The sequence below is a fragment of the Rattus norvegicus genome, chromosome 10 (genome assembly GCF_036323735.1).
Source record: "Rattus norvegicus strain BN/NHsdMcwi chromosome 10, GRCr8, whole genome shotgun sequence".
Lineage (NCBI taxonomy): Eukaryota > Metazoa > Chordata > Mammalia > Rodentia > Muridae > Rattus > Rattus norvegicus.
This window is the reverse complement of record NC_086028.1, coordinates 84,929,123-84,946,933: the sequence shown is the minus strand read 5'-3', so window position 1 is coordinate 84,946,933 and position 17,811 is coordinate 84,929,123. Positions and strand designations below refer to the sequence as shown.

At 45.9% G+C, this 17,811-nt stretch overlaps 1 protein-coding gene across 1 annotated transcript; it reads left to right on the top strand.

Moving 5' to 3' along the window:
* Positions 1-4: 4 nt before the first annotated feature.
* Positions 5-16,331, top strand: Krt23 (keratin 23). The gene is made up of 8 exons (NM_001008753.2): positions 5-451; positions 6,559-6,641; positions 7,593-7,749; positions 10,157-10,318; positions 10,401-10,523; positions 13,149-13,369; positions 14,290-14,321; positions 16,007-16,331. The coding sequence occupies exons 1-8, from the start codon at positions 56-58 to the stop codon at positions 16,099-16,101; spliced, it is 1,269 nt and encodes a 422-aa protein (NP_001008753.2). The 5' UTR covers positions 5-55; the 3' UTR covers positions 16,102-16,331.
* The last annotated feature ends 1,480 nt before the right edge of the window (positions 16,332-17,811 follow it).

The following is a 17,811-nucleotide window of genomic DNA, read 5'->3' as shown; positions in this document are numbered from 1 at the left end:
GCTCAGTCCTGTGTCAGAGAGCTGAGGCAGCCCTGCTCCATACACAGATGGGACCATGAACTCCAGTCACAGCTTTAACCAGACCTACTCGGCCTCCGTCCACAGCCTCGGAAGCACCTGGGGGCAGCGTGGGAGCTGCCACAGGACCCCGAGTGTCCATGGAGGTGCAGGGGGTGTCCGCATCTCCCTTTCCTTCACCACACCAGGCTGCCTGCCTCCCGGAGGGTCGTGGGGCTCTGGAAGAAGCAGTCCCCTGCTAGGAGGAAATGGTAAGGCCACCATGCAGAACCTCAATGATCGCCTGGCCAGCTACCTGGAGAAGGTGAGGGCCCTGGAGGAGGCCAACTCGAAGCTGGAAAGTCGTATCCTTCAGTGGCATCAGGAGAGAGAACCCAGCACCAAAAAGGATTATTCCCAATATGAAGAAAACATCAGCCACCTCCAGGAGCAGGTAAGACAGCGAGAGACCCTGCAGCTTGCCATGGTATTGTCATAACCAAGGAGGATAGGGGTGGGGGAGCCAGACAGTGCATAGGACAGTTCCCAGAGCAAAAAGCAAAAGAATTCAATCTTAAGTACGGCTCACCTAAATCTTACTGCCATACCTTAAGTATGGACTCGGGGAAACCTGTTTATAAAAATAATTTCCTCTCTACAAATGATGTGGAAACCAGACCATTTCAGAGTTTATTGTAGACCATCTTTTGAACAGCAAAATGGCCTGGTTTTCTACACACTTTAAAATGTGGACAAAAACAACACTGTAAGCCTTAGGAGTGCCAGGCAGCAGGTCACTGTGCAGTATCACTCGAGATCCAACAACGTCGAAATGATAAGGCTGCTAGGCTGGGTGCACCCTGGGTACACAAGGCCCAGGAGAGAATTGACTTTCAAATCAGATCAGTCCTGCTCCACCTCAGAGTCCTGGCGACCGTGTGACTCTCTAGCAACAGAAGGCTGAGTTGTGCTACCGGGTAGATCATGGGGAGAACGCTGTCACACTTCACCAGCAGATATATTGTTATGACATCCCTGGCTATTTTTCTAGAACCTTCGAGGAGATAAAGTTGCTCACACTTCTGAGAAAGGCGTATTGCTGGGGGGGTGGGCGCTGATAACACTGGGAGTTTAACAATTAGAGAGTTGGGCTAGACTATGGAGATACGCTTGATGTTTCTCAACCAAACACCAAAACGGTTCAGCTCTTACCTTCTGGGGTGCCTGGATACAAGTAGAGGGAGGACAATCATCTCACAGTTATGTTCTTAAAGCTATAAAACTTCCCTTTGTATGAAGGGTTCCAGAAAAACCCCTGTGGAAGCTTGATTTAAACACCCCCACACCCCCGCAAAGACCATCACAGGCTTCCAATATTAATACCATATTATTTCACAATGCTCGGCCATATTTGCTTGACTGTAGGAAGGACCAATCAAGATAATATAAATCTGTCCTTGTAATGACCCCTAATTATCGAATAATCGGCCTAATAACCAAGCGCGTAATTGCCTTAACTACAGAGTGCGCGGCCGTCTCTGTGAAGAAAACAAGGTGACTCAACATCCTCACGCTGTTTTTCGTTTCATGAAGTTGCTTTGGTTTTAGAATGGAGGGGAAAGATGGTGTCTGCAGACGGAGAGGCCGGGAGCGCGACTCCCTAAAGAAATACCAGCTTAACGCCTGCTCCAACGACAAGTAGAGAGGGGAAGGAAAGGAGAGCGACTATTATTGAGCACCTCCTGTATGCCGAGCGGTGTGGTGGGTGTTAAGTCCGTGCGAAGGGCTTTCTGCCACGGTGGGACTGATCTATGTTATCCGAAGTCATTCTAGGAACTCCGCTAGGAAATTGAAGTTCAAAACTGTGAAATAAACTCCCAAGCCGGCAGCAAAGGGTAGAGGTGGGGCTTCCACTCAGGTCTGTTTCAAATGATCCGACTCCCACCCCAGCGTGGCGCCAACCCGCCAGACTCATAGGAAGATCAAATGCTCGGGTTAGCCCCAAGGATCGTGCAGCGGGTGGACAGAACAGCCTGTGCCACACACAGCTCAGAAAGTTCAATTCTCACGGATCTGAGGAGCAAATATTTGTATCCCCAACTTCCAGACCAGGGGGGCTGAAACTGGATACTTTTTCTACTTGTTTTTCTAAATTCTTTAGAATGGAATTGGGGGCGGGGGAGGGGGAGGAGTGGGTTCAATTGTGAGTAAGAACAGCCAGCCCACTCTCTACCGGACCAGACCTCTGGATTCTCAGGCCAACTAGGTCAAGGTTCATGTTCTTCTCGACTGTGCTTTGGATGTTTCACCATCTCTGGTTTGGAAGAGTGTCAGTCCTGGAGGTGTAGGTTGTCTGTCATTCCTGGCTTCTGCCAGGTCCTAAGGAATTCCTCAGAAACCTGGGGCTGGCCTCTCCCTGGTCCTGATGAAGTTCTCTGAGTAAATAGACATTTTACCCTCACTGTGCAATGTTCAATGTTACTCAAAAAGTCTATGAGAAACGTAGTTCAAAAAGGGATCTAAACCTTTTGAAACACAGAAATTGGACATAGCAGTAGGAATATCATTTTTAAAACTCCCTGGTAATCGGGAGCATGGTCAAATTGTCTATTTGCCTCTCCTGAGTAGGAGACTGCATGCATACCTTGGGGCGATGATACTCTGCTAATGCACCAGCTAGATTTTCAAAGAATGAACTCAGGGCTTTGGGGAGAACCTCGATGGTTGTTACAACATATGGTTTAAAATATATGCCTCATATCTTATTTCTCAATCCATCCGCATCCTTTTATGACTAGTAAGGATGTCTTAGAAATACTGACTGCATCACAATACCCTATTAAGGAAAGCCAAAGAGTGAGAAGAAGTTTTAAACGTGAGATGTGGCGTCTGGAGAGATGTTTCAGGGCTACTGCTCTTGGGGAGAACCTAAGTTCAATTCCCAGACCCTAAAAGTTGGCTTACAACCACCTGAGGCTCCAGTTCCTGGCGGTCCAATGGCCTTTCTGTCCTTTGCAGCTTTCTGTGTACACATGTTGCACACACACACAACGCTGGGGCACGAAAACATAAATATGTAAATGCATATATACACATACATATCTAGATAGGAAAGAGAGAGTTCGTCTTATATAGATCGCCAAGACAGGCCTTGAGCTCACTTATGTACCCAAGGATAGCCTTGAACTTGTCTTCACCTCTCCTGCACTGGTATTGCTAGAATGTGCCACCATGTTCCACTTATGCAGTGCTGGGTATTGAACCCATGCTAGGTAAGCACTCTGCAAACTGACCTTCATCTCCAGCCCAACATCTGCTAGATGCCAAAAACACCCCAAGGTCTCACTCTCCGTAAGAACGAGGGCTGAGAGAGAGGGTGGGGTTACACACCTGGTGTGGGCTTCTCAGTGGATAAGTGACCTCTTCAACTTGGAGGAGTCAAATTAAGGTCACGGGGTACTTTTACCTCTCCGTTTCTGGCGTTCGCACTGCAAGGCTGCTCAGGATGGGGGCTCTCGGTCAGCATGGATGAATACAGTCACTCAGTGCACAAGAAAGAAGGGCTTACCACAGAGCCCCGCGCTTTGGGGGTGGAGCTATGGGGGCGGAGCTACTTGCTTTGGGGGGTGGAGCTATAGGGGCGGAGCTACTTTTGTGTGATCAAATAATCATGAGAATAAGAAACCTAGAAGGGAGAAGGCTGGTTTGTACAAAAGAAAAAGAAAACGCCATAAAGCAGCACTGTGGACAAGAAGCAAGGAAATACCTGCAGTTTCCACTTCCAGGGCAAAGTTCAATGAACCTTTCACAGTGCCTGTTGCAGGCCAGGTATGCATGCAATATTATCACATTTACTATCTTCTGACTCTGATAAATTGTCGGTGCCAGTGGTCAGTAACCATTATTATTGTTGTGGGTAAAGGAACTGAGTCTCTGATGTCCTCACCCAGCTAGCGGGTGACCCCACACTGGCTCTTTGAGATTTAGATTCATCGTCCCCCCACTTGTGAAAGCCGTATTGTTCATTCAAGGGACCAAATTCCAAATCATCGGTGGAGCTTTAAATAGGACTAGAGTTTGAAAAGGCACCTTTGTTTTAAGGAAGAGCTTTCCCCTAAGAAAAACCCTCTCCAAATAAAGGAATTAGCTATACAAATACCACAGGTTCTGCCTCTCCAGCTGCATTGCAAAACCTTAAAAGCAGGCATCTCTGAGGTCACCTGCTTCTAATACAAAAACCTTATTGTAAAAACACTGGGACCGAAGCACAAGGGCAGAGTGACTGTCCAGTCATGTGGCCTGATCGGGAAGGAAGCCAGGCCAAAGAAACACAACAGCTGTACTCTGTACCAATACTCGGCACAAAACCACTACTCTACCTTTAGACAGTGAGAAATTGACACCATTTCCCCCCAGAGATCGTCGTATACATCAAATGTGAGTCCTTTCTCTAATCCTAAGGTCCTGCATGCACAATTGTTCAAACACCTCAAACGAGTCATTCTAATGTAAATAAAACTTAAGTAAATATCTAGTGAGTCTTCGGCTGACAGCCTTAATACTATGGAAACATCTTAAGCAGAAGCATTTGGTGGTCAAGAATTCACTGAGTTTGTGTTTTCATAGCTGAGATCAAGGGAATCTTGTCACAAATATATTACAAATACATCTTCCTGAAGGCTACATATGTGGTACTAGTCTCTCTGGGCAAAATAGTAATGGTGGTGGTGGTAGTAGTAGTAGTAGTAGTAGTAGTAGTAGTAGTAGTAGTAGTAACAATAATAATTAATAATAATAATAATAATTAATAATTTCTTTATATGAAGACTATATGAAGTTTACTTCACATTAGCTCTCACACTGGAAATCTGAATGCACTGCTAGCAAGAATTGCATGCACCTGAGATAATGACTGCATTTGAGGATATCTTGCCTCGTGGTTACAGTAAGAAAAGACTCAGACTCTGGGGAGATGGCTCAGTGGGCCAGAGCAACTGCTGTACAAGGCTGAGGGCCTGAGTTAGAATCCTAGAATCCTCTGTATTCGTGTCAAAAGCCAGGAATAAGCATACATCCCTGTAACCCAGCACCAGTGGGGAGAAGTGGGAGACAGGAGGGTTGCTAGGAGCCAGCCGCTGGCCACCATCCTAACTCCAACTTCAGGAAGAGAACCTGTCTCAAGGGAATAAGGAGGCAAGTGCTGGAGCGGGACACTTGAGGTCCTCCTCCGTCCTTCTGAAGTATGTGCATGGCTATATGCTTGCACACATGTGCAATACATACCTACACATCACACACACACACACACACACACACACACACACACACACACACACCACCATCTTTGAAAAAGAAAAAGTCTCATTCCTTAAGCCCCGTTCTCATTACCAGACAGTTAGAAGGCATCACCAAGAGGCACCGTCCTCTCTTACCCTGCTTCACTCTTCTGGTCAATCCCAGCCTGTCGAGGCTCTACATAAACCTGTGCTGTTCTCAGCCTTGGTGAGAGAAGGTTCTTATTGCGGTGGGTACTAGTTAGCAGAGACTCGTAACTGTTCAAATCGCTAAGGATAAGTGACTCTGCCTACCCAGCTATACATGGCTCATCTATACCGACCTGCCCTGCTCTCCAAGGCGCTGAGGAAGAGAAGGCAGAAAAAAGTGTAAGAGCCAGGGAGCTGGGAGGAGTGCTGTGAGATGCCGCCGCCGTGTTCAGGATGTGATGTGGCTACTGTACACAGGAACGCACAGCCAGCAGCTAAGATGCCTTCCCAGGACCTGCACGAAATCAAGCCAGATAAAACTTCCAGTACAGACGGGGTAGGCGCTACCCCTAGCTGAGGGGCTACTGGCAATTGGTGGCCACTGGAAGAGGGAGAGTTATTTTTCTTTTCTTTTCTTTTCTTTTTTTTTTTCGGAGCTGGGACTGAACCCAGGGCCTTGTGCTTGCTAGGCAAGAGCTCTACCACTGAGCTAAATCCCCAGCCCCCGAGAGTTATTTTTCTTATGGAGGAGGAATGACAACACGGAGTTGGCTGCTCCCCAGTGCATGGCCTCACACCTTTGCATGTGCAGACGATACTAATTGGACTTGGTGGCTTAAATAATAATAGTAATATCAATAACGATGAAGAAAAGAGGGGGGAGAAAGTTATATTTTAAAAAGACAGTGAAACCAACTGCAGACATGATCTTACCATGTTTTGAGTCTCATTATTCTGCTACAGCAAAAGGAAGTTGTCTGGGGACTGGAGAGCTGGTTCAGCAGTTAAGACAGCTTACTGCTTTCTTGGAGGACCTGGGTTTGATTCCTGGCACCCACTTCAGGTGACCATCTGGTTTCTAATGGCTCCTGTACATATATGTTGCACTAAAGTCATGCGCGCGTGCGCGCGCGCGCACACACACACACACACACACACACACACACACTAAATCTTTTTCTAAGAAGAAAACAGTTTTTGTGCTGAAAGTCACTAGTGGAAGAAACCTGGGTGCAGGCATGCAGTTGTCATGGCTGGATCTGTCGAACTGGAATAATTCTCTGAACATATTTTACAGATAGTGGACGGAAAGATGGCCAACGCCCACATTGTCGTGCTCATTGACAACGCGAGGATGGCAGTGGATGACTTCAACCTCAAGTAAGTCCCTTCCTCACTGAGTTCCGAGGAGGGAAAGCCTGTTCCACAGAGTTCAGCCTACCCATTACCTGCCGCCACAACCTTGCTGGATTACAATTAAAGGGCAGGACAAAAGTCTCGTGCAATTTAAATAACCCAGGTACACATGCACATGATAGCATGTGAAGATTTGAATATGAACCAAGAACTGGGCGATAATAAGAACTTTCCGTTTTAGGTATGCTAATTTCGTAATACTTACTTAGAAAGAAATATTTTTTTCCTTAAAAAAAAATGTACTCTGTGGTACTTAGGGTTGAAATGTCACAATGTCTAGGAAATGCTTGGAACGTCTTCAACAATGGACAGTGTGCCCTGGTGTATACTTGAAACCTCAGCTTTTGGGAGGCAGAAGCAATAGGATCGTGAGTTTAAGGGCAGCCTGGGGTGCATAGCAAGATCTTATCTCAAAAATAAGTAAATAAATAACCAACGACCACAAAGGAAAAAAGACATTTTTTCATCAATGTATGTAGATGAAACACACATGCAAGGTATTTGTGGGTAGTAAATCTAGGTGATGGATATCGGGCTGCGTGTCTTCTATTCTGTACTCATTTTAAAAGTTGGCACTGGGGGTTGGGGATTTGGCTCAGTGGTAGAGCGCTTGCCTAGCAACCACAAGGCCCTGGGTTCGGTCCCCAGCTCCGAAAACAAAGAAAAAAAAAAGTTGGCACTGAATCACCGCCACAGACCAGCATAACATGGAACAATGTGCTATATCCGTGTATATCTATATATACATACACATCCATATATGTCCAATGTATCGATGTGCTAAAGATGTCCCGTATGTATCAGTCAGTCTCTCACTTATACCCAGAAGGTAAGAGCATCCACTCTAAACCCAAGTGGACCCTGGCAAACCCCACGGTCTTCCAACAACAGGTTGCTCTTCCCCTCTCTCCAAAGGTTTGAAAATGAACACTCGTTAAAGAAAGACTTGGAGATTGAAGTTGAGGGCCTCAGAAAGACCTTGGATGATCTGACCATCGTCACGACAGACCTGGAACAGGAGGTGGAGGGAATGAGGAAAGAGCTCATTCTCATGAAGAAGCGACATGAGCAGGTAGGACTATCCTGGGCTCCTGGGAACCTTCTCTGCTCCTAACTTCTCAGTCCAGTGTGACCCCTTAGTAGCAGAAGGGACCACTGCCTGAGTGCCAGGTTCCCCATAAGGAATCACAGAAACTTCCACTTTTTCCAAGTTAAAGGTTCTCTTCTTAGATGTTAAACAAAACCACCAAGTACAATCATAATTAGCAGTGATTGGCAAAATAATAGTAACTGATGATCTGTTATCACACGCTGGTCACCTAGACTTGATAGTATAATATATAATCAGGACTGGGAAGATTGCTCAGTGGTTATAGTGCTCACTATATAAGCATGAGGGTAGTGCAGATCCCCAGAGCCCTCTAAGCAACTGTAGTTATTCCAGCACTTGGGGGGCAGAGACCAGATCCACAGGGCAAACTGGCAGGCCAAGAGTAGCCAAGTCAGTGAGCTCCAGGTTCATCAAGGGACCCAGCCTCAATAAAATAAAAAAAGTAGAGAGCAATAAGGAAAACATCTAACATCAGTGTTGAGCTACCATACCCATGAACACCCATGTGCATGCAAGCATACAAAGATACATACGCACATGCATGCGCATTGCATGCATATAGATGCAAAAAGATCATACTAAGTGGGATTGGGAAGAAGTCTTAGTCAATAAAATGTTTGCTGCAGAAGCTAAGGACATTAATTCAAAACCCCAGCACATTCATAAAACCCCTAGTGTGGTGGCATGCAGCCCAGCACTAGAGGAAGCAGAACGGGGATGGTGGGGATGCCCAATTCAACCCCTGACCTCCACATGCATGTATACAGAGGTACATATATTTATACACATATATGAAGACATACAGAGAGGGGGCAGGGTTGGAGGGAGGGAGAAAGAGGAGGAGGGAGAAGAAAGGTGTGACATTGAACACATCCGTCTTTGGCCCTATGTTTAGAAACAAGGGCAATGGGATAAAGAAGATGCTAAAACCCAAAACTCAAGAATCCTAATCCACAGATGTATTTAACTGACTTACAGAAGAACTTCTGTTCATTCTAAGGCCCTGAGACTGGCAAAGGGACAGAAAAACACTTCAGACAAACCTGGTTGCTTCTGAACATCAAAGAGCCTGATTTCTGAATAGCTGTGTAGACGACAGTGGTTCTTAGTAACACCTTTACTATGATCGCTTGCTTTCCCTGTAAAGCTTCTCTAGTGCTTGGTTTTCTGGTTGCAGAACTAACTGCTTCCCTAAAGCCTTGGCCTAAAACTGGAAATGCTCACTGCTTAACTGCATGGACGCATTGCCAGTGAACACCTGCTAGAAAGGAATCTATTTGCTCTGGACATGGAACTGCTTTCTGGAACACTCTCAACCAAGGAATTGGGTCAAAGAAACTGTCTGACTGTGTGCTGTTACTGTTTGAACATGAAAGGTCCTCCACTGGATCTGGTTTTGAATGCTCAGTTCCCATAAAACAGAACTGTTTTAGAAGTCCCGGAGACCTGGGACTCCCTGGGCAGCTGGTATTGCCAGACTGGAGAGATCTATGTTTAGTGAAAGTCTCTCCTCTCTCTCTCTCTCTCTCTCTCTCTCTCTCTCTCTCTCTCTCTCTCTCTCTCTCTCTCCTTCTGTCTCTCTCCCTCCGTCCCTCCCTCTCTCCCTCCCTCCTCTTTTCCCTCCCTCATCTGCCCCTTCCCTCTCCCTTTCCCTTGTCCCCTTTTCCCTCTCCCTCTCTCCTTCTCCATCTCCCCTGTCTCTTCCTCCCTCTTTCTCCTCGGTCCATCTCCTGCCTTGCTTCTCTCTGTCCTTTGTGAAGTGAAAAGCCCCTCTCCCACAAGGTCCTACTACACGTTCCCTGAGTGTGCTGTGTCTCCTTGCTATCACTGTGGCAGAAACATCTGTTGGGAAAGGAAATTCATTTTGGCTGAGAGTTTCAGGGGCTCCATTCATGGCTACTTGACCCATACACCCAGGCAGTGTGTGTCACAGCATTGAGAGAATTGGGGAAAAGAGCTTCTTCACTTCATGGTTACAAAGGATAGACAGACAGGAAGGGGCCAGGGATAAGATCTCTCCAAGAACAGAAGCACAGGGGCTCACTAGCAATGTCCCAAATCTCCTAAAGCTGTTTGAACCAACCAAGAAAATGCTATTCACTGAGAGCCAAGCCCACAGCTCATGGCCCTTTGGGGGAGACACTTTATACCCAAACCATGGTACATGTGTTATGTTGGTCTGTATTTTATAGTTTTGGAGACAACGCACATGCTGTCTAGTCGATTTGTAATAACTATGAAATTGTCACACCAGTGAGAACAGCAACCACATAAATAGAACCAACCATTTACCAGTGCCAATTGAAACAACAATCCAGCCTTCTGATTGTCACGGGCCAGTTCATTTTCTTTCTCTGTCACTAAACAGGAAATGGAGGAGAATCACTGGCCAAGCGACTTCAAGGTCAACGTGAAGGTGGACACGACTCCAGGGGAAGATCTGATTAAGGTCTTGGAAGATATGAGGCAGGAATACGAGTTAATAATAAAGAAGAAACATCAAGAGTTGGACACCTGGTTTAGAGAGCAGGTAAAAGACAAGTGACCGGACATCGGATTCCTCTATTGCCACATGTCACAACACTGACTCCCTACTTGTGATTGCTCCACAGTCAGCCTCCATGGCTCAAGGGGTGGCCAGTCCAGTGCCTGTACAGGGCAGCCAAAGTGATATCCATGAGCTGAGGCGAACATTCCAGGCCCTAGAGATTGACCTGCAGGCCCAGCACAACAGGGTAAGTTGAGCTAGGAGAATCCTGGACCCTCTACAGTCTCCTCCATAGGGCCTTCCTTGACCTTGTCTCCTGGCCCCAGTTCCCTGGTCCCCTTTGGACTTCTATCATTGCCTAATTTCCATTCAAATTTTTCATGTTGAGAATGAGAAGACATTGCTATAGTAAAGACGTAGCTAGACTTTGGCTGAGAAGCTCTTTATAGCCAATGCTATTGGTCATCAAATTGACCTTTCCTGGTAGGCCTTAACCTTCTCATTGTAACGGAAAGAAAACCAAAGCTCCAGGCAGTTAACAAATTTAGTGAAGGTCACACAACTTGGGAGTTGCTGGTGGTGAGGGCATGTGATTTCAGAGGTGAGAGATGCTAGACAGCACCCCCACCCCGTCCCCACATAAATTGTCTATCAGTCCTCACCCCACTTATACCCAGTATGTTCCCAAACTCCAATAAAAAGAAATTCAAGCATGGTGGGTGACTAATTTAGCCCTGGCTGACTCCAGTGCACTTCTCTGTTCGTTATGTATGTGATGTGTCACCCACTACCCCAAATATGTTCTGGAGTGTAAGCCATTTCTGTTTTCATTGCAGTTTGGTAAGACGTTCTGGATAAGTGCTGTTTCCAAAACTCAGACCGTGCAACCTTTCATTTGATCCCCTTCATACCTACTGAGCCCTCTGATCCTCAGCGTAGCTCCTGAGAGATGCTTTACCCTGCGTTTTGAATAAGCAGAATTAGCTCATTTGTTTTGCAAAAGAACATATGGTAAATAACCTTATTTTGTGAATTTAATGATGGTGAGATCATAGTTCACTGTCAGCCAGGGGTGGGGACGCATGTCTGTAACCCCAGCACTTGGGAGGCTTCAGAAGAAAGATAACTCAACAGTATCCCAGGCTGTATAGTGAGGACCCTGTCTCCCAGAAGAATATGCATTTTCAAGATGGCCATCATGATCGTGGTGTGATGTTCTGCAGAGTCCAATGTATTTCAACCACTCTATTTCACAATAGTCCTGGAGTCGATATGGCTCTGACACCTGTGTCCCTCCTCTGGCACTATGTACAGCACAGAGAATTTAGTGATGAACATAGAGGATGTAAACCATAATTCTGCAAATCATCGAAAGATATGTATGTCGGGCGGGAAAGACTGCACCGGAGAAAGGAAGACCTGGCAGAATGAAGAGTTGCCACCTTAAACATCGTGAGCACCAGGCAGCTGAGGAAAGGTCTGAGAGAGATGAGGAGGTGCTTTATGTGGCTACAGGTTGGAGAGGAGCGGGCTGCTGCAGGTGGGGGGAACAGCAAATGTAAAAGCCAAAAGGCAAAAGTACGTTCTTGAAGTATCTGGGAACAAAGATAAAGAAAGGAGAGAAGGGGAGAAGAGAGAAGGGCAGGAAGGGAAGAGAAGTGGGGCAATGGGTCAGGTCACAATGGATCCAGACAGTTTGGGGTTCTGTAGGCTACCTTGGGAGTTTGGGGGGATTGGAACAACCAGTGTAGCCAGCTCCTTGAGAAAGTCTACTATCTGTGCAGGGAAGCTGGATAGTGGCTGAGAGTGAATGTAGATTTAAGGCGGAAAATCAAGTTAGGATCACCTAGAAAGGACGATAATGAAGGCAGGGGTGGTGGAGGTGATGGCAACAGACAGCTCAGGTGTTGGGTACTTGGACATGGATAAATCTGTGATTGGCAACAAGGGTGAGTGACTGTTGGTGTCTCTCCAGATGGCTTTCATTCCTCAGTGAGACTAAGTAAGGCCTGAGAGGGCAACTGTGAAGATGAGACTCAAGGGCAAAAGGGAAGGAAGGAAACGTGTCTCTGGGGACATGACAGGGTGCCTGCAGTAGGGGAATATGGTCTGATAGCCAGACAGCGTTAATGAGAGACCAGTGAAAACCAAGCAGATACTCAAGGGTGGGTAGCTAATATGATTATGATTTTCCTCCTTAAAATTAAAGTTCTACAGAAAAGCAGAGGGTGAGTCCGTACAAAGTTAGGACTTGATCTACCTGAGATGCTTTATTTTAAAGTTTCAGAATTTTCCTCAAAAACAGCAGCCTGTCACTATTGTATGTCAGAGACTATTATTTAGCCTGGACTAGATTTACCAAGTGACTGGGTGCTCAGTTGTCATTTGAGTTTAAGATCAACATCTACTTTATTTTTAAGCATATAGGAATGTCCGGTGTGATGGTGTAATAATGTTTGTAGATATATTTATCCTCATTGCTCATCTTGAATTCAAGGGTGATTATGTAAAACCACACATTCTCTGTTGCACATGACATCACTCCATTCTCTGAGGATGCAGTCCCTCTCCCTCCTGGAATTTTCCATCTAACCAGAGATTAAATGGAAACGTTAGGAATGGTTCAAAGCCAGGCAGCTCCTGTCTGATCCCCAGTAAACCATCGAGGATAGGGGGTACGGTGGCATTGCCAAGAGTTCCCAAGCACGATGGCTCCAGGCATCAGAACTCCAGCACAGACCCCTGTAAGTCAGCCTGTCTCTCCCCAGTGTCACCCACAATACCTCGCAGAGAGGTCAGAGTAAGTTAACACTGCGCATGCCCGTGTTGCAGAAGCTCCCGGTGTTCTATGGGCTATCATTCCTTCTTTCAGAAATCCGCTTTGGAAAACATGCTGACAGAGACCCAGGCTCGATACTCCTGCCGTCTCCAGGACATGCAGCAGATAATCTCCCACTACGAGGAGGAGCTGATACAGCTCCGCCAAGACCTGGAGCGTCAGAACAACGAACACAAGGTGCTGCTGGGCATAAAAACCCACCTGGAGAAGGAAATCGCCACCTACCGCCGGCTCCTGGAGGGAGACACTGAAGGGTGAGGCAAGGAGCGGCTGGAACATGCGGGACATGGCGCTCCTGTGCATGGATGTGTCCCCAGGGTCTCAGCCACAGTGGAGAGAAAGAGAGAGAGAGAGAGAGAGGGAGGGAGGGAGGGAGGGAGGGAGGGAGGGAGGGAGGGAGGGAGAGAGAGAGAGAGAGAGAGAGAGAGAGAGAGAGAGAGAGAGAGAGAGAGAGAGAGACTAGTTTTCTCTGGAAGATTCCTGTATCCGGCCTTTCCTTCATGCTGAGCTGGAAGGCTGAAAGGTTCTCCCTGGATGGAAAGGTTTACTCTCCGAACCGTTAAATAAAGTAATGGTTCAAAGGAAAGATGGAGGGAGTTCAGTTTTGACTGCTGTGTTTCTCCAGTAGAGTGCACTCAAGTTGAGTTCAAAAATAAAAACGAAAGGCAGGGGAAAGGTTTTAGATCAGTGGCATTGGAAGATTCGCTAACAGAATCAAGATTTTCAAACTGATTATTTCTGACCATGCCTGAAATCACAACTAGCCATTACCAAGTCTATGTGTGTCCTCTGGTCCAAAGAGAATAGAAAATGGGGGGAGGGGGGTCAGAAAGTTTTCTTCAAATAAAATGTAGTTGGAACAAACTATGCCCAGTCCAAGGAGCTCAGAAACTCCAGAACTGAGTTGCTAACACCAACTTGGGAAAGGATATTGGTGACTGCAGGGAGCTGGAGGGAGGAACAGGAAGACTTGGGAGAATTCTCCTGATGCCGGGCCTTCTGGAAGGTGGCCCTCTCTTCTTTGGGATCCAGTTGTCCCCACAACTTCATGATCTTGAATCTGTCAGGTTCAATTATCCTCGGTAAAGAGCTGAAAAGTAGCAAACAAGGCAAGGAAGGGCAAAAGCAGGGGCTGATTGTTGCTAAAGTAACTTTTTTTTTTTTGCCTTCATAGGACGAGGGATGAACCTGAGTCAAGACTGAAAGGTAAAGAAGAATCCGTTTCGTTGTCGGTCTCTTGGTGTTGTTTCAGCTGATCAGCCTGTCTACCCAGTCTGTATTGGTCATAATTCACACTCGGCTCCCAAATGTCCACAGCTCAATTTTTATTTTCCTCCTAGACAGCCAGAAATTTTCTATTAAGTTAACAAATTAGACACCACAGAGCAAAGTGGGCCCTGGTTATTTTAGCAGGGGAACAGTAAATATTTCTTATTTAAAGAGCTTAGGAATAAATGAATTAGGGATTTGGAGTGGGTTTTTTTTTCTTACATTATTTTCATGTACATGATGATGCATTTTGAGGTTGGAACCCAACACCAAACATGAAATTTAATCAAATATTATATATTTTATATATAATATTTATATACATAACATATATATATAATATTTTTGAATGATATAAGGTCTTGCCATGTCCCCCCCGTAGCATCGTGACACTGCTCCAAACGCTTTAGAAGCTGGAGCATTTGGAACTTTGGAATTTTGAGTAAGGAAGACTCAGCTTGTGTATGCAAACTCTTTGCAAGAAGGACATAGATTGAAGTGGTGATTGTTAAGATCTCTCTCTCTTTCTCTCTCTGAAATAATGAAGTCTGTTAACTGGATCCCTAAGAAAGTACATCACATCCGTTCCCAAACCTGGCTGTGTTGAGCAGTAGGGGTATCCAAGAGATTTCAGTAGGGAGTCATGAAGGATACATTCCGAGGCCCAGTGAAGTTGAGACTGTGATACAATGCATCCGTCTCTAGAACAGACAGGCTGTCTAACAGTAGGCTATAGATAGAGCCAAGCATTCTGAAGACAAAGAAAAGGGACAGGAGAGGGACGGAAACAACCAACAGGTTTAACATTCTCACATCTGTGACCCGGGAACCATATCTTCTCAGATTATCATGAACGTATGACAGAAAAGTTTAGCACGGATCAGCGTGGACCATGCATTCCTTTCTCATTAGATTTTTTTAATAAAATTATTCTAAGGCATTAGAGATTAGAGATTTGGCTAACCATTTCAGAGCGCCTGCTATAACTGCCTTGTTTCTGAAAGATTGCCACAAAACCTCATCTTAGCTACATCCAGGGGTAGGAAACCCAGTACTTGATTACAGTCTGCTGTGTGCTGACAAGAGGCTTGATCTTTATTAAGTTTCCCCTTGTACATGTATTAATAGTTTCTACTCTTCCCTGTGGCCCAGAACCAGTTTATTGATGTCGGCACAGCACTCCTTCAAATCAGGGATGATGTTTTCGAGAACAGTAAACATCCCTGGCTTCTCACCCATCCATGCCATGTTTCTAGAACTTAAAGCAAGATGCCCTGGATGGCATGTAGTGCTCTGTCAACGCACAGTCTGTAGTAAAGAGCCACAGAGTCCTTGTGAGTAGGAAGCGCTCCTCACGAGCTGGTGGCCAGAGATCAGCTACTGTACCGGGCTCCAGATCTCCAAGGAGTAGCACTGGTCAGAGACCTCTGCTTTCTGGAGGAAGCAAGGATTTCCTTCAAGGCCAGACCCTTCCTCCCTGTGGCAGAGCCAGCCATATAGCTTGGTGAGAATTGTACAAGGCACAGAAAACCTGCAGGGCTGGGAGTGGGGGCATTGAACATGTGCTTGCCGTAGATGGTAGGGGAAGCCCGGCAGTGACCTCTGTGATTCTTTTCCCTCAGGATCCCCAGCTTCAATGATCAAGGCCATCACTCAAGAGAGTGTCAATGGAAGAATAGTTCTCTCTCAAGTGAATGAGATCCAAAAGCATTTGTGAGGCCACGAAGTCTCTGCCTGTTGTAAAACCCACATCCCATCCCCTATGGGAAGCCCTTGCCTCAGCTCTAATGGGTGAGTCTCGACAGAAATCCTTGGAGTTTTCGGATTCAGAAACTTTTCCCTATAATGGTCACACAGGACTTCCCATGATGCTCTTAATATATTGTTGGAATTTTCAAGTGAAAGAAGAAGTTTATAAATTAAAGCTCTACTCTCTTGCTCTCCTGGTACAGTGTCCCAGGCCCATTGATATACGTTTTGTTTGGAGCCAATAAACCTCCATACAGGTGGCATCTTGTCTTTACCTGTGTCATCAAGCAAGACAGGGCCTACCAAGATGTTTGTGGAGCACTTCCATGAAAGATCCAGAGGGGTCTTCAAAGACCACATGTGTCCCCAGTAGCCATGCACATCCTCCTTTAGTGACAGAAGGATCACCCTGAAGCTATGCAACCACGGATAAGGTGTGGTTCTTGAGGCTGTCTAGACCCTGCTAGCAGAAAAGAGGGGGATACATAGAGAGAAGCTTCTCTAAGGTGGCCAAATATATGTAGCAAAGTATCTGAGTGCCTAGATATGAGCTCAGATGAAGAAAGGAGATTGAGGTTGATTTTATTAAACAGGAATATTAAAATCCAAATTGCCAGGAGCCAAAGGCCTATGGTGATCTATGGCTGGTGGCTAACCTACTGGGATGATGACCTCTGTCCCCTCGAGAACAGGCTATTGTCTAAGGCTTTAGGAGACAAAGCCATTTATGTCTGGTCCTGAGGGGCTGGGGAAAAAGAGCAAGGAGGCCACGTGTCTGTGAACATGTTGTCAGAATATGGGAGCGTGGAATGATGGGATATCAGTGGCTTAAGAGACAAACATGGGACAGGCACATGCCCATTTTAAGAACAAATAACCTGATACCCAGAAAAGTGAGGGTGTTTACCAGCTACTCCCCAGGCTGGTGCTGCTGGATGGAGGTGTACATCTCATGGTCCCTCCAGCAGTTGTTAAACTAAAGGAGGATGTGGTTGAGTTCTTTTCCTATCTGCCACGTTTACAGCATCTCATTTTTATAATTGTTTTCATACTCTCCTTTTCCTTTTCTTTTCAATGTGTATGGCATTTTAAAAAGCCACACTAGAAGTGATTAGTTATCTTCTACTATTTTGTCCTACTAAGATGATCGATTTATGCTAACAAAGCACAGATCTCCAGTGATTTCTTCTCTATTTTTAGTACCCACTCTTCTGCTACTCTTGACACGTCCCTAAAATATGAAAAATGTCTGCAAAATCTTCAACCATCTATTCTCATGACATTAGGGTCTATATTCACAGGTTCAGCTAGCCATATGTGAAAAAATCGTTTGAAAAGCATGTACAGACATTTTTCTTTGTCACAATACCTTGAACAACAGTTTGCCTTACGTTCGATAGTATAAGTGATATGGAGCTGGCTTAAAGAGTAAGGGGTTATATAAAAATACTATGACATTATATATGGTGACTTGATCATCCATGGATTTTGGTGATCCTCCCTGATCCAATCCTCTTCAAATACCACGGGACCACGGTACATGTTCCTCTCAAGATGAAGTTGAAGCATTCCTCAAAATAATCCTGGGAGGGGGCTGGGGATTTAGCTCAGTGGTAGAGCGCTTACCTAGGAAGCGCAAGGCCCCGGGTTCGGTCCCCAGCTCCGAAAAAAAGAACCA

Coding starts and splice junctions, on each gene's coding strand:
- Krt23 (NM_001008753.2), top strand. CDS start 56: ATGAACTCCAGTCACAGCTTTAACCAGACCTACTCGGCCTCCGTCCAC. Junction 6,642..7,592: donor GTGGATGACTTCAACCTCAA/GTAAGTCCCTTC, acceptor CTCTCTCCAAAG/GTTTGAAAATGAACACTCGT. Junction 10,524..13,148: donor TGCAGGCCCAGCACAACAGG/GTAAGTTGAGCT, acceptor TCCTTCTTTCAG/AAATCCGCTTTGGAAAACAT.